Raw genomic sequence first — 26,836 nt, forward strand, 5'->3', positions numbered from 1 at the left:
GATGAGGTTACGCAACTCAAAGTATTCTGAAGTAAGCCAGCACATACTTTGTCAATTAGCCTCTCAATCTGTGTTACAAATGAAAGGTTTTTTTCTTTTTTAATATCTAACAATGGCTTTGGCACATTACCATTCTAGAGAGTTGCTCAACTTCTGCTAATGCACTGAGGATGTCTCTGTCAAAATCCATAGCTTTCTGCCAGGCGTTGTGAGCTACGGTCACCAGCCCCTCGCAGCCGGGGCCTCCACACTTCTTCTTCCCTTCCTCCGTCCGACAGTTCAAGCCGCCGCACTCGGACTCGGCACAGGAGGCTCCCGGAGCAGTGCCACACGTCTGCAGGGAGACATTAGACAAGGGAAGCAGTCACAGCCTGATTTCCATTGCTGAACTGTGGGGGGGCTGGAGTAGGACACTGCTGTACCAGAAAATTTCAGGTTTGTTTTTTTTTTTTTAAAAGCAAATCTATTTCCATCTGCAACAGTGTACTGAGAATTATCCACTACTTGGTTAGTGTTTGGCAATGACATAACAGAGGAGGCAATATGAGAAAACTCCCCATTCTTGTGAGGTTCTTTTCACTTTTCAAGCCCCCACTCCCTTTATGCCAAATGATAGTCACTGAGGTTTTGCAGCCAAACAATCTCCCTGGGATAACCTAAGGGCTGTGCCAAGTTAACTGCAGCTGTCTCCTGTGAAGTGTAAATGAGTCCCTCTTACCTGTTTGGCATGCAACCCAGCAGTAGCTAGAAAGCAGAAAGATTTTTTTTGTGTGTGTGGCTCTGTGTGTCTCATGATTACACCTCGAAGCAACTTGGTGTTTACTGTCTTGATAAACATCTACCCAAGATTTTCAGACCTCAAGAACAGTCAGGCAGGAATGTAGGGGAAGGAAAGCTAAACAAAAAGATCTCTCTTTCTTGCCTCCAGAGAAAAACAGAGGGCTGGGGGAGTGGGAGGGATGGGGGAGTGGGAGGGATGGCTGCTTCTTAAGGAATGGACAATTCAGTGTGTGAAGAACTCACCCTCTAACACAGGCCTGGCCTTCCCCGGGGATTTAATGAGTGGTCCCCTGCAGCCTGCCTTCCCCGGGGACTGTTTAGGGATTGTTCTCTGAATGCAGCTGGACAACTTCAAAGTGAAACTGAGGGAACACCCAGCCTCTCCCAAGAAAAAGCCACCCTTGATGGTATTTACAGATGAGTAGGCAGCTTCAACAGAGAAAATGCCCTTTTGACTCCAGCTCCCTGTTAAGTTCTGCTTTGTCTCAAGCAGGAGGAAGATGAGCCTGTGGTGATGATGAGGTGGGCAGCCTGTCAGTGCAAGCAGAAATGCTGCCTGGCTGGGCACCGTACAGGCCCAGCATGTTCCCTACAGAACTGTAGAAAGGAAGAGGAAAGCCTAGAGAAAGCAAGCACTGAACTCAGGATGGGTTTAAGAGCTCATCAGATGGCTCTCAGCCCAGCAGATTTGCTATGCTTTTCTACATGTGGGAGCTCTGTCCACAGCAAAGGGCACTGGGTTAAGGCAGGAGTGATACAAAGGCCGCTGCTTTTTTGAGGCTGGGAAGGGTAGGGGGGAGACCAACAAGAAAGGCTGGTGCTTGAAAGCCAGTAGGTCTCAGAGCCTGCTGATTACATGGCCCAGATCTAGCCCACAGAATACCCCACCAACCAAGCAACGCGCATTTTTCATCAACAAGCTGCATATCTCACGGTGTCACACCCTACAGTTCCTCCCTGCCTGTCGTGTCTTCACAAACCCAGCTTTATTTTTGCTGCAGGTTTTATCCCAGTGATTCTCAGCTGTGTTCAGCTGTGTACCTTCTCAGCCACCTCGGAGAGATCCAGGCTCTGCAGCTTGCCTGCGAGTTCATCCAGAAGGCGCGATTGCTCCTCTTGTTTAGCCTTGAACTGGGCCTCCTTCTCATTGATTAAGTCTTCCACTTCCCGCCGCGTTTGTGCTGACAGCTCCACGGCGCTATCGGGATCAACAGTGGAGGCATTGACCCTCTCCTCTGCCTCCAGGGACATCTGGAAATACTTGGTGATACTATCCAAGGCTCCTGTAGAAATCAGATGGAGCTGATGAGAAATCTGCTAGTAACCCAAAGTAATGTGTATTATAGATGTTAGCAGATGACACATCAGGGTTACGATATCTCACATCACATTAAATGAAACGCTGACCTTTGCAGCTGTGTTCAGTGCCATTGCTAGGTTGACAGAATTCAACCTGTTGTAGAAAAAAAAGCTTGCTTTTTTGATGGTGGACAGTGTGTCAAGTTGGACTTGGAAGTTAAGCCTTTCTCTGACTCTAGTGACTGAATTCAGCTTGCCTTAAGGTCAAAAGGAGATCCAGGAGATCCTTTTAGGTTTTTTAGAGGAACAGTCTGTTTTCTAAGGATTCAGTTATCCTGTTAATTCTTATTGTGTGCTCTGGGATGTCTGGCCTATGGAGCCACTGCCTGGAAACTGGTCAGAGCTTTCTCAAGAAACAACTGCTTGATAAGAGGTGCTGACTTACAGAACTGTTAGTTTGGCACAACTCCTGGAGAGGCCTTGAGCGGGGGTGAGGGACCCTGTGGGGATAGCCATACTCTGCACCTTGGGGCAGCTTTCCTTTGCAGAATGCCACAAGTCAGGGACTCCCCTGTTCTATATCCCACTTGCCTCACTCTGCAATATCCCATGTTCACTGGAAACAATTTCAGACTTCCTACAAACTAGGAAATTTAAAAGAAAAATTAACAAATCATTTCTTTGAAGTCAGCTTTCCAAATTTCCAAATAATTTGGTGACATTCCTCTTTCTCCAACAAATTTTGATTCTTGGCACATTTCAGTGTGCCAATAGGCATGCAAAGTTTGGGTGGCTCAGAAGAACTGGGCTCTTTACAGTGTAGTCTTAGTCACAAAGACCCATTTTTTTCAAACAAAAACAGCCATTTAACAGACCAGGGAGAGCAAGGGTGATGTCCAGGCGTATTTTGGAATCTGTGGTGCACTTTATGCCATTGTGTCTCATCTGAAATGTGTCAAGCAACATACTTTAAGGTAATTCTGTGCCCCGAGAATAAGTCAGCTTTGCAATGTGAAGATGGGAGAGAGACAGGGTGAGGGGACAAAAATTCCTGCTGTATCAGCAACTCTGCTAATGCACAGAAAGACGCTGTCCTCCTAGGAACTGTGTTTTATTACAAGTTAGAAGATTAACCTGGTATTTAAAACCATGCACTAATTAAGTCTTTAGCCACCCCACTGCTTTCTGCCCCTCCCTGTGACACTCACCCCGAACATCAGAGATCTTGATGAACTCGAGCTGTTCTGCAAGTTCTTTCACGACGTGGTCGAGGCTTTTGGCATCTGTCTCCAGCGCGCTCAGGTCAGTGTCTGTGCTGTTGCTCTTTGCTGCTAAGGCTGACAGGTTTTCTTCTATGTCAGCTATCTTAACTGTAACATCTGCTGTAAGCTTTCTGTAAAACAGGCACAGGACTCAACAGCGGGGGGAGGAAGGGTTGTAAGCCTTGATGCTTCACTGAGGAGTGGTGGCTAGAGCTGTACCTAGCTTCTGCCACGGTAGGACTGTACTCCCTCACTGGAGCTCTAAGTGATTTGTAACAACATGCCTACCTAGAATACTGTTTTGTTTCCTTTATCACACAAAACTACTTTTTAATCTGCAGCACATTTATAAACTCAAAGCACCAAATTGCTCAGAAAACAGCTGCTTTGTGTAAGATTAACTGGAGGCAGATTCCAGAGGACTGGTGTAATGATCTTGTATCATGGCAACTGCATAGGTCAGAGTTGACTACTATGATCTATACATAATTTGCTTCCCATCCCACACAGTTACAAATGCAGTTTTGATTACTACGAGCTCATGGGACAGATTTGAACTTCAGGAAGCAGGCGAGGGCCGGGGGAGAGCCTGAGTCTTAACACAATGGATTCTTTTAACTTGTCTGTAAAGATCCCGCCCTCAGCATTCAGCATGGCCTCAGTGAGCCACGGAGCAGGCTTTAGCTAGTGGGATAACCCTAAAAGGAAAAGCAAGTGAATGTTACATGTCAAGGCTGCTGCAGAACAAAAGTGGGCATAGGAAGCTATTCCCATCCATGGTGATCACACCAAACCCAGCATTCTGAAAGAATCAGGCAGTATTTAAGCTCTAAGACAAATTTACAGCTCTCAATAGCCCAACAGCCTCCTGTTTTCCAGGACTCCTCCTAAGCCCAGTATTCTTCTATACAACCAGAGAGGAGCAAGAACAGATGCACATATATGTGTTTTAAGGAAAAGCAGCTCCTCAGCTGCTCTGACCTACCTCAGTATACACAGAGTCCAAAAGCAGCAGTGACCCCCAGCTCTCCAGCTGGAGAGAGGGAGCTGTAGGGCACAAGCTATTCCTGATTGAGACATTTGTGCTTTAATCCTCAGCCCTTTGCTTTGTGCAGTCCCCTTTATAATGCATAAACAAGTTGGAACAGTTGTAGACAGGGCTAGAAAGCATCTGTAATCCTACTTAATGTTAGACTGACCCATTTCTAAAAGCACAGACAACTATCTTTTGTATGCTTAGCCCTAAAACAAAATACAAGGCTCCTAACCCTGAGAAAAATGGAAACAATCCTTATTATAAAGCTGATACTTCCCCCCGCACATGCTCAGAATTCAGAAAGGAGCCCAAGTTTCCAACTCATCAGCAACACATGGAAATCCAGGAATTTAATCTCTCCCTCTCTTCATTCTCTCACATAATAGCAGTGTTTGTCCTTTGCCCCAGGGCAGCACAAGGCAAGCATGAGTGGCTCCCCGGTAATTAGCTGCCTGGAGAGCAGTGGGAGCAGGACAACCCCTGCCCAGCACGTGGCAGCTGCACGGCTCCTGCCAGCCCCAGCCACGTTTCTGGGTTTCTCCATTTTGTGGAATGGATGCTCACTGTGGGATGGATGCTCACTGCCAGTGCTCAGCATGGCCAGGAGCTCCACCAGCGCCAGGACACACTGGCACAGCGTACCTCACCCAGCCAAAGGAGTGGAGACAGTGTGTCCTCAGCCCAGCATGGGGACATCAGTCACTCAAGTAAATTCCATCTCACTGGAACTCCCACTCCTTCTCACGCTAGACTTATCCATGTAACTGCAACTGTACTCACTCTGCTTCCTCGAAGAGATTTCCAATGTTCTTCAGGGGCTCAGCTGCTGGATTTTGAGTGACGATGGTTTTAATTTCACTGAGCTTCTCCTCCAGCGTGGTGAGTGTCTGCTGGTATGGGCCGGTGACTCCAGTGATTTTGAGGGTATTAGCCCTGTCCAGGAACTGCTGGGTCTTATTAGCCAGCTCGCTGATGATCACATCCCAGAGGGCGAAGCACTGGTGGCAGGGCACGCAGTTGGGGAAGAAGCCCGAGTAGCCCCGGGAGCACTTGTCGCAGCGCGGCCCTTCCACTCCTTCATTGCAAATGCACTGCCCAGTGGCACGGTCACACTGCGGTGTCTGGATGCCATGAGGGTTGCAATCACATGCTGGAAGGAGAAAAAGGCACACGTGAAGACTATGGAGAGGGAAATGACAGTGACGTTGGCAGGGTGGGGAAAAAAAACCAGTTATAAATAAAGTGGTGAAATGAGTGCAGAAGTGGTCAGTGCCTGGATTATAAAAAGCTAATTATGGATGTATCACTTGGGTACAGGGGAAGCAGGTTTGAGTGTGAAAGGGGAAAGAGACAGGGAAAGAACTCTAGAAAGAGACCAGGATTTGGACATCTCAGAAACAGGAACAATAATGGAGCAAGGATGGACACCACTTCTTTCAGTGTTTGGATGTCAACTGGATAGCAACTAAAGACAAAGATCCCACTTTCACTCCTACAATGAAGAGTGAGTAGAGCAAGACTCTCCACACAGGAAAAGAAACAACAGGCAGACACACATCAGAGAGTCTGTGCACGAAACATGAGCAAAATGGGAAAAGGGAACTAGGAACAACTATTTACTGTCTCCTCCAGCACAGGAGTAAGGGTAACTGAGGAACCCAGCAGATAAAAACCCAATCACCTTCCCCTGCACCTCCCACAAACAGCACACTAAAAGGAGATAGTTGATTACACAGCACTTAGTTAAGTGGTGGAGCTTCCTTCCACTAGACAGTGTGGGTGCTAAAAGCTGAGGTGGCTTCAAAGAAGAACAGGGTAAATCTATGGAGCAACAGCCCTTGAGAGATCTTCTATGCAGAGGTACAGGGACTGGCTCAGGACACGCTCCTGCCACGGATGGTGGGAAAACATTCACAATACACATCAAAGAATCTGTCCCTGGGCTGACATTTTGGGTACACAGAAAATGAGAAAAAATCTGGCAGTGAAAAGTATAATAGAACAAAGAATGTGGTCATGGGCAGCCCTGTTAGCCCTGAGGTGCTAATGACCAAGAGCCTACACACTGTTTGTTACCCTCAAATGGGAATGAGGATGATTAACACTGTAATTTTTTGTTGGGGTTTTTTGTTGGTTTGTTTTTTTTTTTTTTTTTAATTATTGCACACTTAGAGCATCAGCTTGGGAGTTAATATTCACACCTTCCTGAAATTCGCTTCTTTGGTACTAACTCGCCATGGAGAGAAGTTACTTAATTAACTTACTGATGCACTGTCATTTCTAAAAGCACAGATGTGCTTTGTGCACAATAATGCTATCAGGAGAAGCGTTTCCATGCAGCGGGGCTGCCACTTGACCTCTCCTCCTTAATTACACAGGAGGCAGCGGCAGCAGAGGGCACCACCAACACGCAAAGCTTTTAATAAAGAGATGGTAGCAAACAACAGAAAGAGAGGCTTTGAAAACATGCACGTTTTCTAACTATCATCACGGCAGAATACACCCGAAGCAGGTCAAGAGCACATTCCTTAAACAGGAAAAGGACTGTGATACTTCACCTACATATCCATTTACTAGGCATCCTTGAAGGAGGTTAAACGGCTCAAAAAGGCCCATAAATCGATTCACACACCCCAAGCACATGCCCCCTTGAAAAAGGGGCAAAACACAAAGCTGTTTTCAAGATTGTACATTGTTGGCTTCAATGCCAGAACACAGTGGTGGTCTTCAGTTCAAAAATCACACAAAGAGCCTCAGCAGAACAAATCGCTCTTCAACAAAACGACTTTCTTGTACAATGTGAATGTGATAGGCAAGAGACAAAAATAACTTCTGCTGCTTGGACAATTGAGCAAAACGGTCCTTTGTTCTCTGAATTATACCCTGACACAAGAGATTGTTTTTACTTTACATCGAAAGTGCTTAAGTAGTCAACTCACCACGGAATATGTTCCCTGCAGGCAAACCGTTGAGTTCCTGTTTGAAGGTCAGTTAACCCTTCTGTCAACTAATAAGGCCCTGAGTATAATGATGAATTGTCCAAATTCCTCTGTATAGAAAGAGGCTAAATGGCATGTGGTTTTTCTCAAAGATCCTGAGGTCCGATCAAGTTACAGGAATACTTGCTTCTGGCAAATCAAATCACTATATTTACTTGTGGATTTAAAAAGCTTAAAGTGAAAAAGAAACACCAAAACCAACCCCATGTTAGTAATTCTACTCCTCAATACCTGCATGTTCACAAAAAAGCAGATGACATGGCTTTAGTAGCATTTACATGGTAATGTGGATTCCAAAATCTCTGGAGCCAGAAAGTGCTGGGAAAGGAAGAAAAGAATTTAGGTACTGACTTGTTTGCAAAGTGAAAATCCAAACTCTGCAGCTGCCTGTTGGGAGATGATAAAGAGCAAAAAAGTAATTTATTCTAAATGCAATGCAACAGTTGGAAGAATCATCACATTTCCAGTCCTACAAAACTCCCAAACTGAGCTTCACAGGACCCAGAAAATTGTACAAGGCAGCTAGAAACATTACTGTGGGTTATTTATCTTTTCAGGATTGTCTATCAAGTCCAGAAGTAGACAATGCTGGCTCTGAATTACCTCAGTGTGAATTCAACATACATAAAACATCTTTCAAAAGTGCTGCTTTCACACTTGCTCTTTCTTTTCTTCATGATCTTCCCAAGTCATTAACCATGTACAGTACCACACCAGCTTTCAAACCCTAACCATCTCTAACACCTCTAGTGCACGAGTCCTGTACCTTGTGCCCTGGACACCATCATTGGGCTATTTTACACCCCAGCAAAGATCATATAGTCCAATGCCATTGAAAAGAGCATCTTCCCTTAACACCATAGTAGGGCTCAAACCCTCTGCTGACTTTAGCTGTGGCCAGCTCTTGAGAGAAGGAAAGCAAGCCCAGGCCAAGATCATATAGAGCCTTCTAGGTAGTGAGGAGCACCTTGCTGGGCCACCAGGCAAATAGCTCAGTGCATAGGTTTCACCTCTGCCTCAGGCAATGTCTGCCTGCCAAGAACTCATTGGCTTCAGTCTCTGTGAGACTGCAGAGCACAACTTTGTCCTGAAGTGACAAAAAAGCAACTTTGCTTGAAAGGGACAAAGGCACAGTGACAGTGGCAGGTTCCACATGAAAGGAAAGGAGAGCCTCCAAGCTGGACAGGATTGGCAAATAATTCATGGAAGAATAACTGAGTTACACATCCATCATTCATAATGGGGGGTGCACATCCCTCAAAAGGATTCCTGTGACATTTGATTATCACTGCCAAGGAATTGGCATGTGAATACTGGAGACGCCCTGATTCCTATCATCTGCTAGAAAAAGAGTGAACACCATGTCAGAATAAACTGGGCATGATGTGCTCAATCAGTACCAGAGTACCCATCATCACTTCTAGCCTCGTGGAGTTCTTTCTCCTCCAACACCTCCTTTGATAATGTCCAGCTACTCCTGTGACCACCACATGAGCCAACTCCTATGCAGTTCAATGCTAAGAATGCTCTCTGTTATGGCAGTTTTGCTTCTGAGGTACCCAAACAGGTTAACTCAAACACAGTCTTTAAAGTACAGTTTGGCTCAGGAGATTTTGGTTCTAGACAGCATGCTCATAAGTCTGATGTAACACCTAAGTAGCTACACCACATCTAATGTTAGCATATGCCTGGTTAATCTATCTTTTTCAAGAAGAACGAGAAACACACAGGCACATCTAGGGATGCAGAAGTGTTTCCAATATTACTCAGTAGCTACTGATGGCTTTATACTCAACATAGTATATGTGGAATAGGGAAAGACAAAGTCCTGTAAGTTCCTTATAAATGTTTTGTCTATGCCCATTTGACTAGAAATGGGGAAAAGTAGTTCATTTTCCACTGCAAAACCACACAGATGTTGAGTTTACTACAAGATACTTCGATGTCTTGACCATTTTGAGTTGGAAATGCCTTCAAGACAACTTATTGATTACTCTCCTTTCATGCAGACGGGTGGACTGAGGCGAAGGTGAAGGGCTGCAAGTTAATACAGACAGGGCTGCTTGCTTTGAAGATCACTGTTAGACAGGGTTCAAATCTGTCCCTGAGTAAGCAGAGCAGGACACTGCAGTACCTCCCATGGAAAACAGTGGAGGCAAAGAAGGCTTTTGAAATAGTTGGCCAAAAATTTAAGGATTTTCAAAGGAGTATTTACTAAATTAAACAATAGGTTTCTGTTTTGAAATGTCATTTTGGAACTGGACGTATTGTTTGCTTTAATTGAGTGCTTACATCAGAGATTCTTCTGTGGCATATTCCAATTTAAGTGAAATAACAATTTTGACACAAAATTTTTTAGCCAATTTCTCCAGTCAGGACCTGCTGATTAGCAGATTAAAAGACTGTAGCCGTGTCTGTTCACAAATGCATGTGCACATACACACATGCACAAATAGAGTATCCATGTGTAATTTTTATATCACCTTGATCAATGCATTTCTCCTCCTCCTTTTCCCTGATCCTAAAGACAGAAGTAACACTCATACATGTATATTGAATGAAATAGTGTAGAAACCTAAAGGGAGAAATCCAAAAGAAGCAAATGACTAGTTCAAGAGGTTTGCTTTAAGCTCACAAGGATCTATGAATTGCTTAATCTTTCACCTACTCTGACAGCTTTGCTACCTTTCCCTCTGATTTTAAATATTTAGAACTCACTTCCATTTAAACTAGTGTAATTTATTATGTGGCATATTTGCACATCACCTAATTTAAACTAATGTGTATCAGGCAGTTAATACTACAGTGGAGATGATACAACGGATACTGAATGGGCTGCATGAAGACCAGTCTCAGTGTCCAATTCCTTGCTTGTTCCTAGCATCCTGCAGTAAGTGTTCTGTTCTGTCTAGGATGATGTAGAAATCATTTTTGTAGAAATATTTTCTTTACTGCTTGAGACTGAGGAGAACAAGCATCAAATGTTTAACTCCTCCACAGAAAAAACACAAAGGTTTTGTTCAAACATGATTTCCTGGCATCATCTCCCAGTCATAGTGAGGCACTATGATAAGAAAACCATTCAGCAATTTGTAAGGTTGAAAGTTTTGCAAAGCTAGCAAATTTCTTTTGAATTATCAGCTATTGATTCAAATCATCCTCTAAGCATAGTGCTAACTCCTCAGCGTTACGATTTTCAGTAGGAATGTCAAGATAAGATACCAGCCCAGAACCACTGGAGTTGTGCTGCATGTTAACATGCTAGAAGACCTTACCAAAAGGGCAATTTTCTGGAAACAATATAGATTACAATATTTTATGACCACAGGTCAATTGAAATTATGAAACTCAAAGTGGAAATTGTATTTTCTTAAATGTAGAATTTGTATAACTTTTTTAGACCCTTATCACAGAAGGAAAAGAAACATCTGCTAGTCTTCAGTCAACACCATAAACACCTCCTATAAAAGCAGCCTATGTGAATAGTTTAAGAGCCAGGTGTTAAATTAAGACTACAAAGCTAATTCTTAAATGGTAATGTCTGCAGTGTGTATTTGATTAAAAAAAGGTTTTTTTTTTTATTTTAGTTCAATTCAATTCTGTGCTTTTACAATAGGGCTTGATACTCATGTCCAACACAGAAAAACATTAACACAGGTATGCTTCTTGTGAAGGGACAATAGCAACACCACCTAACTTGCAATCTCACTAACTGCACTCTGCTTTGTTTTTCAGCTTATTAAAACAGTAATGATAGTACAATTGTCATCTCATTTATATTACATGAAACAAACTCATAGCATCTACTGTGCAAAGGCATTGTTTAAGCTGCATCTGCAGCCACACCATATCTCAGAGGCTTCCTGGGAGCCTGGAGCCTCCTGCTAGAAATATGCTTTGTGGGCTGAAGTCAGCATGGATCTCAGCATGCAGAGTCCTGCACTTCAGTTGCAGGCTTTGGAAAAGCTCCAGCAGAATGCCTGGGAGACTCAAGTTTGACAAACTCTATAATCCTGTTATTGATACCTTAGCAAGGACTCTAGGCACACGCACGCGTCCATGCGCAGGCTCACGAAGAGCTGCTCGCAGCTGGAGCAACGGCCAGAGGAGTCCTGCAGAGGGGCTGGCAGTGCCCCCCCAAGCAGGCCACATCACAGCACGGCTCCTGCTCACTGTCATCCTCACAGGGACCCGCACAAGGCTGAGACACACACCCTGCCTGGGCTTTGCCCCATCCTCTGTGCCTCTGCTGTGCCAAATTTAGTGAGAAAATACTGTGCTTTTTCGAATTACAAGGAGTAAGCAGTCTCTGAAGACCCAGTCCTACAGGCTCTCTGTGGGTGTATAATCCCCAATGGACATCTGTGGGTGCTGAGACCACACCCAGTACCAAGGGCTTGAGATGCTGCCCAAACACAGGCACCCATCTCAGCTTGCCCCAGCAGTCTGGTCCCAGTGTGATCTCTGCAGACATGCAAAAGGGAGCCAGCAGGAAGCACAGACTGCAAATAAAGCACATTGATCAGGTGCAGAAACCTGCCTCCCCAGCTTCTGCTTCATCAGCTCTGATCTTACCGAAGTTTCTAGAATACAAGTCACAGCAGCAGCTGTCAATAGTCACTGCCATTGCTGGGAGTGGCAAGGAAGTGTGCCCTAGAGCCTTGTTTCTAGCAGAGCATGCTAGGACCCACATTCATAACTCGCTGCTGCTGCAAGTGTCTGTAAATCCCTGGCCTGCCCTAGATGGGCAATTTTGTACATCTCCACATAGCTGTGTCCAGAGATTATTTGCAGGCACTTGGGTTTTTTTAGTATTGTCAAGTGTGTCACAGCAATGTGAGCAATACAGTCGCCATTCCTCATCAAGAGCTTGTGCCTCTTGGTGCCAACAGCCTGAAGACCTCTCGTGAACAGATCACACATCACTGTCCCTGGAGTGATTGATTCTCCCTGTGATTTCCAACCTTGAGCAGAAGCCACTTGCCCTAGACAGTGGAGGATCCCACCCTGGAGTTGTTGGGATTGATGTCCACACCTCTGCATCAGCTCAATGCCCGCAGTGAAGGCTGACTGTCCACACTCACAGGGTTCAGAGCTCTTGCTGTTCCCCATCCAGATTGGTTTCTATTTTCTTCCTGAATGCAGCACAAAATGTGGCCATATTGGCTGATTGGGCCAACATGAGCATGCCACTAAGGGCAGGTGGCAAACGCCATGGCCAGGAGTCCACATGTTCCCCTGCAACTGGAGCCAGCATCTTTGAGACAAAGCCTCATCTCAGTTCCAGCTTCACCTTGGCCACAGGCCAGATTTCAGCTATTTTCCAGGGACACTGCTCTGCAACTCCTTAAACAGCACAGTTTTCCAGTTTGCCTGCAAACCACTTACCACTGAGATCTGTTACCTGCCCACGCGGCAGCTGCACGTCTGCCAGCTTGAACATCACCACTCACTCTCCAGGGCTAAATGAGGGCTGAGAAGTTGATTGTCTCCGTGCCAAGCAAGGATAGGAGACCGGCAGGAGGCACTGACCCCACCACGCCGGGGAGACTCTGCAGCACCACACGGCTGGATGCGTTCCATGAGCGAGCGCACGCTTGGAGCCTGTCCAGAGCATCACGCTGCAGGCTGCCATGGCTCAGCCCTGGGCACCCGCTTTCCCCATCTGTCACAGAGACCTCTGTTGGATCTAATCATGAAGGAAAATCTGCATTTCCACCTGAGTGAGTCTCCTGTATCACCTGGGGTCAGAAAGTACAATGGGCTAGAAGGAGAATGTAGCTCTTGCGTGGTAAAAACAGGCTCTGAAGAATATATTCTCTCTTTACTTCAGAAACATTAAAAAGCAGGTTTTTACATGTTTGAAAGGCAGCAGAAACTCCATGAGACTCCACAAACGCTGGTATGCTGCAAAATCCTGCTGATAAGATATGCAGATGGACACCATCAATAAACCTTGATGGAGACAACTGATACCATGAGACAATCCCTGCCCTGGAGCCAGCAGGGTCAGCACGCCCCTCACCATGCCAGAACACACACAGCCTCCCCAAAAAGGCTGCTCACCCCCCAAGAAATCTAATACGTACTCAGAAACTGGGACAATTCCCAGTCCTTTCATCCACTGCAGTAACCAAGTAGCTGTGACCTGCCTATCTGCCAAGATAATGGGCTCTAAGGTATCTCTATTGTAAGGGATTTATTAAAGACCACAGCAAGCACATTCCTCCCTGCAGGAAAAAATACCTTAATCTATTGCAAACCCTCCTGGCAAAGGTTCCTATTTGAACAGATCAGAGATACAAGTTTGTTCTGGTCTGGACAATGTCTGAAGTTTCTTTTCCAGCTAATGAACAGACTTGTTTATAATGAAAGGACAAAGAGCATCCAGTTTTCTAAACAAGCAACTTCTTGGCACTCTGTTTTACAGCATGGGCTAACCCACTGCACGATCTCTGCTCGCTCCTTTACTTTCATCTGAAATATAAGGAAAGTCTCCTACTAAATAAAAAACCCTTATTTATTCAGGCCCAGTCTCCATAAGCAGACACAAGAGAAGAAAGTGCTCTTCAGCTACATACAATTGAAAGACAAAGGAAACTGGTTTCCAGACCAATTCTCAATCCCTAATGCTTGTGATATATTTTCTTACCTCACTGGCTTACCTGACAGCATTGCAAGCTTACCCTTCTAAACAGAGAGGTTTGTTTCTAAATAGAGGTCAGACAAGAAAAATACAGGCAAGCCCAGAGCTGGGCTCCTGCTGTACATCCTGTCCCCCAAGGCACCAAAACCTCAGGGAAGACCCCACTATGCCTTCCCCTCCCTCATTTCCAAGGCTTGAGCAGGCTGCTCCTGGCAGGGGTGTCCCAGTGCAACAGGACCACACAGACATTTCCCAAAGGAGCAAGTAGAGCAGGCACCAGGGTTGAACTCACCTCGGCACTCCACGCTTGGGTCACCCCAGAAAAGCTCCTGGCACTCCCGGCAGGTCCGGCCTCCAAAGCCTGGCATGCACTGGCACTGCCCTGTGAACTGGCAAAAAAGCGACCCATCAGGAGACGCGAGCACCTCAGCAGCCCATCCCTGCACCGGAGCAGAGGCCCAGCTGCCGGCACACGCCCGCACTCCCTCACCTCGTTGCAGGCAGGGCCGAGGGCGCGCGTGGGGTCGCAGTCGCACTGCTCACAGCCGGTGCCGCTGGCCAGTCTCCACGTGTGGGGGGCACAGCGGTCGCAGGTCTGCCCCACCACGTTGGGGAGGCACCGGCACTGCCCCGTGGCTGCCTCACACCGGCAGCTCTCTGAGCCCTCGCAGTCCTCCCGCACGGTGCCCAGATAGTTGCAGACGCACTCTGACAAAAAGAGCACAGCACCTTGATGTCAGCCTGCCCTCTCGCTACCAGACTGCTCCGAGTTCACATCTAGTTTGTTCTCTGAGTCTCCAGAGATGTGGCAGATGCTGATATATCCCAGTACCTGTGGCCAGGCCTGGATGACCCAATGCTGAACAAACTCAGCACTGCCCAAGAGCCCTCCTCATATCTCAGGCTGGTCACCTCTACAGCTTCTGCCTTACCACACAGAAAGTCACAGGAGCCCTTCATTCAAGCAGCCCAGCTCTTCATGCTCTTCTCCTTTCCTCTCTCTGTACCCAACCAAAGTTCAAGTCTGCCCAGCTCCTGTCAGCCAGCTAGGGTGGCAGATGTGCTAGAAGTGGCTGATGGTGTGCTCTCCCACCCAGTGACCACTTGTCCCTCTGGGCTGTGCCTGGTGCCACAGGGGAGGCAGACCCTCCTCTCCATCCCAGGCCTCCTTCCCACTGCCCAGCCACACCTGCAGGGACCCAGTGTAAACAAAAGCCAAACTCTCACCCCACCACCCTATCTCTGGAGAAGAGATAAACAGAGATCGGTATCAAGAGAGAAGAGAAAACCCCCTCCCACAAAATCCTCCTCCTTTCAGCACATGTAAATGTTGCCTCTGTTCTCCCTGTCAAACATAAAGGACCCCCCTCCACTGAGCTGCAGGGCAGCTGCAGGCAACTCCAGCTGGAGGTAATAAGGTTTCCCTCCATCCCAAATGCTCCCAGGTAAAAGAGTTCAGGTGGCCACTGCCGCTGACATGTCTGGTGCAGGGGCTGCAGCCGTGTGTCCTCACTCACTTCTGCAGTCCTGCTGCAGAGCGCTCCCATAGTAGCCCTCTTTGCAGAGGTGGCAGTTTGCACCCTCTGTGTGATACAGGCACTTCACGCACGCCCCGGTTCTCTTGTCGCAGGACTCCGGATCAGTGGTGTCAATGTTGTTGTTGCACTGGCACGGCTGGCAGGCGCCACCAATGTCGTCGGGGCTCCCAAAGAAGCCAGACGCGCATTCATCACATCGACTGCCTGTTTGAACAAACAGGCACAGTGAGAATTACCATCACGGCTCGCTAGCATGCAGCCCCATCATCGGCAAGACTGAGGCAAGGCCATAAAGGCCATTAATGGGGCCATTAACTGGATCATGCTCAAAACAACTGAGGCAGCAACTTGAGGCAGCATAGATGGTAGACCCCCAGGTCACCAAGGCATGGTGCTGCAGCCCAGCTGCAGCACACTTATCCCCTCAGTTCCAGTGCTGTCCTGTCCACCTGTGCTGACCACTGGTCATCTCCCGCCATGCTGTCAGAGATGAGGTTTATGGTGGTGCTGTCATGGGCTGCACAAGCCTCTCTTCCCTGGCACCAAGTGAGGCGACCTCCAGCAGCAACCCATTGCTGCTGGTGCTGTGGTCACACCCAACCCATATGAACATACCCCTTCTCACTGAGAGGTTCAGCCCAACCAGCCCCACCAAGTACCTATGTATCCCATACTGCAGACACACACGACTTGCAGTGTGACCGGGTCCTGGTAACAGCCATTGGCAAACTGGCGTCCGCTCTCAGGGCCGTCAGGGCACGGGCAGGGCCGGCAGTGGTCACCCGATCCCAGGACAGGGTCTCCATAGTACCCAGCCTGGCACCTACACAACAGAGTACACAGCGTACAGGGAATTGCAGGCAAACACACTGCAGCATTGCTGTAACTAAACTGAGGTTTTGCCACCACTGTGAAGAACCAAAGGGCAGAAACATCCTTATGGCTCTTCCTTGCCACTCACTCTCCTAGCAGCTGTGTCCACAGAGGCAAATTTGTCTGGCTTACACCAGTGTAAGAGCAGGAAGACTGAGGCTGGATGTCAGCCCTGCCACTGCAAGACTTCTCAGAAGGCTTGCAATGGCCCTCTAAAAGCCTGGCATCCTGCAACGTGCTCTCAGCCAGTTAGGCAGGCACTGTTGTGAGGCGCAAGGCTGCAGGCAGGGAAGAGGGGGTCCCCACTCCCATCATTCTCCAGGACCACCAGGGCTGCTCTGGCTCCCAGGGTCCAGGGGCTTTCCCTGTGGCTTCACACCTGTCTGAGCACTAGCACCAGAAGGGAACAGCTGCTGAGCCCATCCTGCTGAGGGGCCAGGGAAAGGGCACCTGTGCCATACCTCTCGCAGTTGTGTCCCGCTGTGTGGTCCCGGCAGCTCAGGCACTCCCCGCTGTAAGGGTTGCAGTCGTCAGCGTGGCCATTGCAGTGGCAGGGCTGGCAGCTGGGGAAGCCCCAGAAGCCGGGCAGGCAGTGGTCGCACTGCCGCCCGTACACCCCAGGGAAGCAGTGGCACTGGCCCGTCTCCACATCGCAGAAGGCGTTGTAAGAACCTCGGAGATGGCACTCGCACGCTGCAAGGAGAGGGGGAGAGGGGTTGAGTTTCCATTACAAGTCGCAAAATCAGGGCTCCAACCGTAGCACAGCTCAGAGCCAAGGGTTCAACATACGTCGGCATCCACTTGGCCCAAACCCAAAGGTGCCAGGGGCGCATCTGTCGCACTGTCTTCCAACAACGTTGGGACGACACTGGCACTGTCCTCCATTGGGGTCACACACGGAACTCAGGGAGCCCTGGGGGTCACACTGGCATGCTGAGCGGAGAAAAGCATTGGAGAGAGTGAGTAATGTGGCACAGGACATGAACCCCCTGCATCCCATGTACACGCCTTTCCCGTGCAAACTACTCTGCCCACAAGTGCCGTCCAGCTTCCAGGCACAGTTTGCCCTACAAGTAGATGGTTACGTACATAATGCAGTCTCGTGCAACAGTGCAGAAATGCTGAATATTATGTTTTTGCAGACGTCCGTCATGGGGGTTTTCACAACACTCCTGCTGTTTTCCAGACACCGGTATCTTTGGAAGGTTTCCCAAGCACTGTTCGTGACCACATCTTCGCCTGAGCCTCCCACTGTGAATATGTCCAGCGATTTGCAGTATGGCATGAGAACAAGCTGCAAAGCAATTTTATAATTTACAAAGCGTCACTATTAATAAATAGCCTCCACCAAAATTGTGGAAATTGAGCATTATCCCAGTTTCTACCATCCTTTTTTAGCTAAAAAGCAAACAGCCAGACAGAATTTGGAAGGGAAATGGTGATATTTCTTTAGCTTTGTGGAATAGTTCTGGTATCTGACAAATCCTTACCCAATCTTCCAAATTCTAAACAGTCAAAAGAAAAAGATGGATGTTGACATTGATACTTATGACATACATGACACACACTAGCCTCCCCCAAAAGACTACAGGTCTGTGGAACTAGCTGCAGGCCTGTAAAATACTTCAAAAGCCTCTTAGCAGAAAAACAACCCACATACTTTGACACTAAAGAAACCTGAAATAAATTCTGCTCACAGAGTCAATAAGCGTGTATGGGTTCTCTGTCTCTGTATCCACTGAGGAGTACTGGGACAGCTCCAGACGGATGGTGTAATTCAGCCCCTTCTCAAAGCAGACAGGCCGCGGGAGAACAACGTATCTGGATTGGGAACAGGAAACAATTCTTACTTCAAACGTACAGCACCATAAAGCATTTCAGGTGCCCCTATAAAGCAGTTGAGATAACGGAAAGCAGCCAAGACCGGACAGAACAAAAGCTCCGATGGGAGAAAGGTGGTTTGGAGGGTTGTGCAAATCAGAACCGGAAAAGGTTATCAGCAAGGTAAAGAGTCACACTGATGTTCACTCACAGGCTGTGCAAACACCTCCCCCTCCCTTTACTCAGTGAAGAAACCAGATTAGAAAATAAGAATAAATTTAAAAGCTTTGAGTCTAGAGACACACTACTAAATACATTTTTATAACCCACTGGAAATTTAATTTTACCTATTTTCATAGAGGGTACAGCAAACTGAAAATTGTTTCAATTTTTTAGTTTTTTTTGTCCTCCTTTTGGTTCATCCAGTTATACGAACCTGGACCCAGGTGACAGCGAGACGACCTGATTATCATCATCGGGAACCGTGTTGCCACACCGGCTACCTGTGGGAATCTTGCCTGGGCGCGAGATATTGACCACAGCTTTTTCCCACTGATCGGGCAACTGGGGAAAAAAAAGCCCGATCAGCATCAAGCAATGATCAAAAACTCCTGGAATCATCCAGAGCTCAGACCAGGAAAAGCATGTGCACAGACAAGGTGGTCAGCTGCTCTTTGGGGATGACAGGGCTGCAACTCCAGTATCAATGGGGCATCTATCAGCTGCAGGTATGGGCTGACACATGACAAGGCAAGTGCCCCTGGACATCATCCAACATGACTAGGATTACATGGCCAGCAGCCCCACCTGTGCCATGGCATCATCGGGGTTTGGTGACCTCCTCTCTCCCCGCTTCTGGGTACTGCACCTCAGTATTCACTGCAGTCAGCTGCTGCCAAGCTCTAAGTAAGGAGTTGGGTGGATCTTTCCCTTCACTGTGAGTCAGAGCCAACAGCTTGCAAACTCTTGGCTGCAGGCATTCAACATCCAATATAGGCAATTTGTTTCCTAAGGCAGATAACAGCATTGCCAGCCATTAGACGGCCACCCAGCCTATGCCAAATTTATATTCTTATCTGTCCTGATGGGACTTGTCACTTTTTAATTTGCTCATTAAACAGGTGCTGAAACAATGTAATAATGAAAGAAACTGTAAAGCAAATAACACTGGAAATAGTCAACATCAGCTTGGATTTTCACATATATCAGATATTTAACTGAGTGTCCATCCTTGTCTTTGAGCCCTGATGACCCCTGAAAGTGTCAGGCTCCAGTCAGTTGTGCACCAGGACAGCCAGCACCTGCTAGAAAGCAGCAATGCCATAATTCACAGGCATACCTGCGGCTCGTAGCGGATCAGAACATCGTACTCCATGGAGTAGGGGATGTTGTCAATGTAGAATTCCAAGTACGCCCCCTCAGGGACCCTCACAAATCCTATGCCTGTCCATGACGGTGTGCGGTCTGGCGTGTACTGGCGCTCTATTACATTCACTCCCTACAAAACATGGAATTTCAATACTGATATATTAAATTTGCAAACCCCACAGGAGTGTGCAAAGTGATGAGTTCTGCTGATAGGTGGCTCCTGGATGGCAGCATCCCCAGTCTGCATCCCAGACAACACAAATTGTCTTTGTGCACATGTGCTCAGCATTGCCCTTCCACTTAACATACAAAAAGCAAGAAAAATAAAATAAAACAAGACTGCACAACTCTTAATACATTTCTCTGTTATGATGATGGAGAATTAAATTTAAAAACTTGCTGGGAGTAACTAATCCACCAGCTACAACATCTCATTCACTGTAAGGACTTCCACACCATAATTGTAGCAACAGGATTCTCTGTAGTGGCACATCACTGCTCCATTAACCACCCAAGCTGAGTGCTAATTGCTTTCTGACTACACCGGGCTGCTCCAAACCAAACCACTGCTCAAAATAACATTTGAAAAGTAGGGTGTCACTATGAGTAGGGTGTCACTAAATAACAGAGCCTAGTCATTGACAACTGTTTCATAGCCAAATTAACATATGATCACTCCTTTCAGTCTGAGGTGGCATGTTTTTATCTGCTACTTTTTATACAAAGCAAAGAAGAGGAAAAGGGTAACAGAAAATAGAAACGTGCGGTACTCAAATTTCCTGTTTCAAATGTATTTGTATCTACAAATAGTTATCTCCATAGAACGACATCCTGTGCATTCCTAAGGAAGCTGCTTCAGTAGAAAGGGATAGAATGCAAGGAAATATCTCTCCATATATGTATCACTTCAGGATGTCCCCTCATGTATTCTCACACTCTTTGAACAGAGCCTGACTGTAAGTTATTACTCTTTGGCTTTGCACAAAGGTCAAAGCTCCCCAGAAAGGATGGCAGGTGGGAGTTGCGCAAGTGTGTGCAGGTGTGAGGAGCACAGGGGCTTGGCACCACCTGTAAATCCCTGCAACTCTGTGCCACTTCATTTTGTCTTATGCTGGGAATTCAGAGTTTTATTCTACCACCAAATTTGTGAGAAAGCTTTTCAATATCAGCAGTTTTTAAAATTATTTGGTTTTAAGATTTCAAAAGGCAAACCAGCAGTACATCTCCTTGCTCTGCTTGGCAAGGTGAATTTTCATGCTGGGTTCCTCTATCCCTGAACCTCAGCAGAGCCTCAGGTACCACCTCTCCAGCTGGGCACACACAAAAGCACCACAAATCCTGTGCCAGCTCATGTGCCCTCTGCTGTGGTACAACTTCTGTTCTGCACTGTCTTCCTTCTCTGCAGTTATCTGAGAGAAAAAATTCTCAGCCTTGGCTGAAACTGCAAAGTGGTTGCATTTTACCTGAAATAAATAAATTAGGACCAAGTGCCCCAATTGCAGGCAGACAAGGATCTGCTGCTTTAGAGAAACCATTATTTCCATCTCCCTGACTTGTTGCTGGAGGCAAAAGTAATAGATGTAATCACCCAGCTGCTGTTAATGAATTGAAAGCAAGGCTGCGTGGTGGGCAACAGAAAGAGCCAGAAACTGCTGTACCATGCCAGCAGGCAAAACCAGCTGGAGGCAACCTCAATTACAAAACCAGTCCTTTGCACAATCAACTGTGGGTTTAGTAATTAATAAAAGAAAGGTTATTGATATACTGAAACTATAAAAGCTGAGGCAATGTGCTTAAATGCGTGCTTTGTTCCCTCCCAGTTTCAGTGGCACCAAAGAGAAGAGCCAGTGTCTGTCCCACCACTCCTGAGTTAAGGGGTGTGGTGGGTGTGCCTGCAGTCGGGTTCAGAGAGGGATGGTGACAGGAAACTAACTACAGTCATGATCAAAGAAATAGGTTTAAAAAGAAAAATGCCAGTTCCTCCCCCCTAATTATTGTATTATTTATTGATAATAAGATTGAAAAGCTAAAGGTTAACAGTTTTCTGATACAATTCAGCTTTGTGTTTTCCACACTCTGGAAGTTTTAATTACAAAACACTCAGGGTATAAAACAGATGCTTCCAACGCCCAACTGGTGAAACAACTTCCCCACACCTCTCCAGACACACCAGACCACTAAAAGTGCTACTCACGGGACCCAAGTTGGCTTCCTCCGCCTCATAGATGTAATGATCGAGTGAAATGAAGTAATAGCCAGGCTCCACCTGGTTGCACTGACGGCCAAACATGTGGGGCCGGCACTCACACTGGCCAGATTCACTTGAGCAGCTAAAACGAAAGAGCAATGAATTTACAACACATCTTGGCTACGCTGAGACAGTGCTAGAGCTTTCTTCTGCTTTGACTTTTAAAGTGACACAGGAGGAGAAGCACTTCTGAACACAGCTGCATCTGGATATGAGATGTTCCTGGGCTCTGCAGTTGGGCCACCTGCACTACTAAAATGGCAGTGTGGTCCTGGGCACAGCCTTGGCTCAACCCAACTGTCGTTCTCCAAAACAACATCTAGGCTCAGGCTGGGGCAAGCTTGGGCCAGAGATCATTTCCAGTATACAGTTTGCACACGGTTTCCTCTGTTTGGATGGTGAGAGGATTTTGTGCTATGGATGCAGGTAGTTCCTTGAGGCCAGACAGCCGTCCTGGGAGCTTCACTCCTACCACAGACATAAAGTGGCATGTCTGTCCTGCAAACTGAGAGCAGCCTTTGGCTCCAGGCTTGCAAGCCATGCAAGTAGCGTTATCTGTTGGTATGGGCTCAGGCAGAGCAAGAACACAAATGACCCTGTATGCCCCAGGATGTCAAGCTGCTCTTGCATGTTGCAAAGCACATCCCAAGGGGTCACCCATCAGCAGCTACGCAGAGGAGAAAATCCAGAAAATCTGGCTGCTTCAGAGTAGGATGTGGGACACAGCCAGGGATGTGGGACAGGGACACCATGAAGGAACACAGAAAGTCTGTCCATGGTGACATAGAGACTCTCTTCCTTTGTAATGAGCCATTGTCCTAGTTAGGACAGCTGAGACCAGTTCATCACTGGACAGGTGTAACCCAAAACTGCATATTCTATAGTTTTCCATGCCATTTCCCAGAAACTGTTATCAATGAACCATTTACACTATCTGCACATAGAGCCTGACTCCTCAGGCTATAAACTGACGCCTGCGAGATAGGAGTTGCTCTTGTCCTCACACCCATTAAGGACCCCCCCCCTCCCACCCCCCAGGGAGGTACTGAGCATTCCTGCCTGAACTGGAGGATATATAATCTTGGAGTCTTGGGACCTTTTTAACCACTCGTGGGATCCAGAGGAAGATTGCAGATCACCACTCTAGACTGGACTGCAACCACCACTCTCGACCAGACTGCAAGAGCACTCTCACCAACAGGTTTTCCCCTCTCCTTTTCCTTTGGACTCAGGGGGCCCAACGAACACCACTCTGTCCATGCCCCAGGGTGCTGGGTTATATATTTGGGTTTTGTGGGTTAAAACCAATTGTTTGTCTGTATAATCGTACTTATTGTATTATTTTATTAAATTGTTATTCTGACTTATAATCTCTCTTTTGAGTTGAGTTCATTTCCCCTGCTGGTTTACCTTTAAACCAGCACAGCCATTTTATTTTTTCAATACAGCTCTATCCCCAAACTGCCTTTGGCAGTTTTATTGTTCCCAGAATGTCTGCTGTGCATTATGAAATACCCTAGAGCATTATGAAATACCCTAGAGCATGTCATAATTTTGCACATGCTTGGTCACTTTTCCATAGAAAGAGGAAATACACCTCTTTCTTTAAATTTTAGTGGGATTTCAAAACATTTTCGAAAGTTAAATGTCTCTGATTTCCACGGAAAATCTCCAAGTTTTCAAGCCCCCACCGAAAGAGTAATTTTTAACTGTTCTTGAAACTGCAGAGATTCATTTAAATGTTCACTTTGAGATGCCAGAAGTGCCTTACCTGCCCCAGAAGAGGAGCTGGGAAGTGTCCCCTCCAGGGATGGCAATGACTCCACCACCTGGATTACACCATAGGGATGAACTTTGGGCAAGGCGGGGCTGTCCCAGATGCTGCTTCCCACACCCTGAGCAGGAGCCAGGAGGCAGCAATTCAGCAGCTGAGGAACCCCAAGGAGGGCAAAGCTCCCCCTTTCCTGATGACGTTAGAGAGAAAAGTCAGGAGCCAGAGCTGGGCTTTGCGGCTCTCCTGCGGTCGGAGGAGAGCACAGCTGCTGCCTGCCTGTGCCAGGATGCCGCACATCTCCTTCCCGCATGGTTTTGCAATCACTGGGCTCAGCACATGGGAAACAGGCTGGGCCGTGTTACCCCAAATCCCTGGAAGCAGCTGTGCCGGGGGAGCTGTTATGGGCTGTGCAGTGTAACCCATCTGTGCACAGGGAGCAAGCATGGGGGAGTAAATAATCCCTAACATCCACACTGCTGTCTGCCAAGGGCTAATAATTCACCCAGGAGCAGACGGGAGAGATGGCCCGTGGGACATTCCCACGGCAATCCCTGATGCAGATGGTGTATCTGTAGGCTGTGATGCCCTATAGGAGTCACACCAAGACCAATCCCACACTCCCCCAGTGTGGTCCCATGGGCTCCAGTGGGAAACAGTTCATTGACCCCCTTGGGAAACTTCCGTGGCTTTAGACAAAAGCAGGACATTGAAAAGAGTTTGTGGAGGAAAGGGGGGAGGGAAAAATAAAGGGAGCGAAGGAACATGCTGCTGTTAATAATCCTGGGGTCAGACACATACCTAACACAGAAAATTGCTCTGGTCAGAGGAGCAGGCTACCCAGCACTCCACTAACAAGGCATCTAAGCCAGGACTTTCCGTGATGACAGTGATGGATGCATATTCAAAATTTACAATTTTCTCTAAAAAAAAATCTCCATCTCCTCGGCAGGCACTTCCAGGTCCACATCCCACCCCACGCAGCACCACTAGGGCAATGGAGCAATACTGTGTAGCTAGTGCGCTTCCCCCAGCACTGGTGGGCAGACAGACTGGCCAAAGGGCCAGTTTGGGAACAAACCAAGAACCAGCCTGACTGTCCATATCACTCACTGCCTGATTCCTGCTTTCATCCTGTAAGATCAAAGCTTTGACATAGACCATACCCCACGTTATGGCCAAGGTAGAGATTAATCTATGTCTCACTCCTACCATGCCTGACGAAAGGCAGAGCTATGCTAAAAACAGTTTTACATGTTCACTTGCACCAGTGGCACAAACAGAGGTAGTTCAGTATGGAAAAGACATGGATGCCTCTGTCACTCTTGCTGCAATCAAGACCTGCCACCTTCTAGAATGGAAAGATGGTCCCAAACATCCTCCTCCAGGGCACATTAAGCCCTGGATGTTGTGATTGCAAACAACACGCAACTCACTGGGTGAATGATTACAGGAGAGTAACTGGGCTGAGACTCACTTGTTGTTCAGTGCTCCTCCCTGGTCACAGTCACACGGCCGACATCCATCCATGTCGTTGCTCAGGCCCCAGTTCTCAGGCTGCAGGAAAAAACATCACCAGCAATGTTACCTGATGTAGATTTAATCTGACATATCCAAAGGCAAATTTTTAAATACTCGGCATAAGTTATCCCAGACTGCCCCCACAACCCACGAATCCTGCTCCCCTTGTTGTAGGTCTACCCCCACAACCACCAACACCACTCCCCCACCTGCTCTCCTCCCACCTTGTTGAGCATTTCAAGGGCAAGCAAGCCAAATGTGGGACAGCAGTTGTTTGTGTGGGGCACTGCCCTTCCAGGACTGCTACTCTGCAACTTGCTTGCTGGACAGGCAGACACACTGCTTTAGCTTTTCCACTGCTAGATAAGAGTCTGTCAGTGTTTGTACAAACACATTCAGTTATCTGACAGTCTGTTTCTATAACACCCCAGCATGCATAAACACTACATGGAAATGTATGTGTATGAAATAATCCCTGCCTAAAATAATGGCCTGTATAGGAAGCAATTTTTTTGATAACACTGCTTCCCTGATCATTTTGTCTTTCACCCCAGCGAGGACTTCAGCAGAACTGCCCCAGATCCCTCAGCTTCCACAGAGCAACCACAGGTATCCTAATGTCTCACTCCTTATGGTCCCAGGAATTAAACTGGATGTTCTTGTCTGCCTTGACATGCATCCCAGCTCCCTGTAACACAGCAAGTTGCTGACATCCTGAGGTGCCCACTCCAGCCTGAATGCCAGGCATGGGCTTTCAGGCAGTCAGAGACAGTGCCCAGCACCAGGCTCCATGCTTTCCACAATCCAGCCTCCCTCACACCACTGTCTCCTAATTTATTTTATGGTAAACTACTTGCCAGGCATTGATTGCACTGCTTTCCTGTCACCAGACGCTTACAATAGCAGTTTCCTGTCTCCGAATCACAAGGATTCCCCCCGGGGTGGGTACCCAGAGGATTACATGCACAAGCTAGATTGGGAAATACAAACAGGCAGGTCAAAAGGTAGGATTGGAGTTATATTTTAGACAGTATTCAACTTAAATATATACATTAAAGCTTCCCCTGAATTCCCCAGGACAGAAATTAATTGCACACTTTGCCCACCACCCATCCCAATGAAACTTCCCTGGCTTAGAGACTATAATTGAAAACAAATAAGGAGGACTATGATATTTCTACAGAATACACAAGGATCAGCGGGTGAACCGGGTTTCAAGGACTGGTCGACTCCAAGCTACAGCAAATCTACAATAATGTTTTTCCTTCAGCAAAAACATGAAAGAAAGGGGAAAAAAAAAAATCCATCCCACAAAACAATTTCTCCCAGCTCTAACAGCTCCTCAAAGAGCTTTTGATCACACATAAAGGAACATATGTTTTTACTCACACTGACAACCCGCTGGGTCATCGGCACTCAGGCCATAAAAACCTTCCTTGCAGAGGTCACAACGCTCCCCTTCAACAAACAATTTACAACGGCACTGTCCGGCAATGAGGCCAGTGGAGAAATCAGTGTAGCGATCGCAGATGCCACCATTTTGGGAGCCAGCTGGGTCACAGTTGCAAGCTAAGAAGGAAGCATTGCATGTGTTTTATTAACTGCTACAAAATAAAAGGCCAAGTCTCACACTAAGTTATTTAAACTCAGCTGCTGCATAGAGAGACTGTATCA

The 26,836-nt window shown here is 47.1% G+C and overlaps 1 protein-coding gene across 1 annotated transcript in view; it reads right to left on the minus strand.

Annotated features, from left to right (window-relative positions):
• Window positions 1–26,836, minus strand: part of LAMB1 (laminin subunit beta 1) — a 43,274-nt gene that overhangs the window by 5,453 nt on the left and 10,985 nt on the right. The window contains exons 10-27 of the mRNA XM_051805206.1: window positions 26,552–26,731; window positions 26,020–26,132; window positions 25,119–25,198; window positions 21,817–21,952; window positions 19,594–19,752; window positions 18,691–18,818; window positions 18,131–18,254; window positions 17,523–17,727; window positions 17,223–17,366; window positions 16,895–17,126; window positions 16,220–16,383; window positions 15,540–15,764; window positions 14,513–14,730; window positions 14,315–14,411; window positions 5,158–5,527; window positions 3,288–3,472; window positions 1,822–2,063; window positions 131–334 (exon numbers count right to left, since the gene is read on the minus strand). Coding sequence (XP_051661166.1) covers window positions 131–334; window positions 1,822–2,063; window positions 3,288–3,472; window positions 5,158–5,527; window positions 14,315–14,411; window positions 14,513–14,730; window positions 15,540–15,764; window positions 16,220–16,383; window positions 16,895–17,126; window positions 17,223–17,366; window positions 17,523–17,727; window positions 18,131–18,254; window positions 18,691–18,818; window positions 19,594–19,752; window positions 21,817–21,952; window positions 25,119–25,198; window positions 26,020–26,132; window positions 26,552–26,731 — 3,206 coding nt within the window. The remainder of the gene's footprint in view (window positions 1–130; window positions 335–1,821; window positions 2,064–3,287; window positions 3,473–5,157; window positions 5,528–14,314; window positions 14,412–14,512; window positions 14,731–15,539; window positions 15,765–16,219; window positions 16,384–16,894; window positions 17,127–17,222; window positions 17,367–17,522; window positions 17,728–18,130; window positions 18,255–18,690; window positions 18,819–19,593; window positions 19,753–21,816; window positions 21,953–25,118; window positions 25,199–26,019; window positions 26,133–26,551; window positions 26,732–26,836) is intronic.

Source organism: Manacus candei, unplaced genomic scaffold (genome assembly GCF_025592945.1).
Source record: "Manacus candei isolate 608988 ecotype Guabito, Panama unplaced genomic scaffold, ASM2559294v1 h1tg000063l, whole genome shotgun sequence".
Taxonomy (NCBI): Eukaryota; Metazoa; Chordata; class Aves; order Passeriformes; family Pipridae; genus Manacus; species Manacus candei.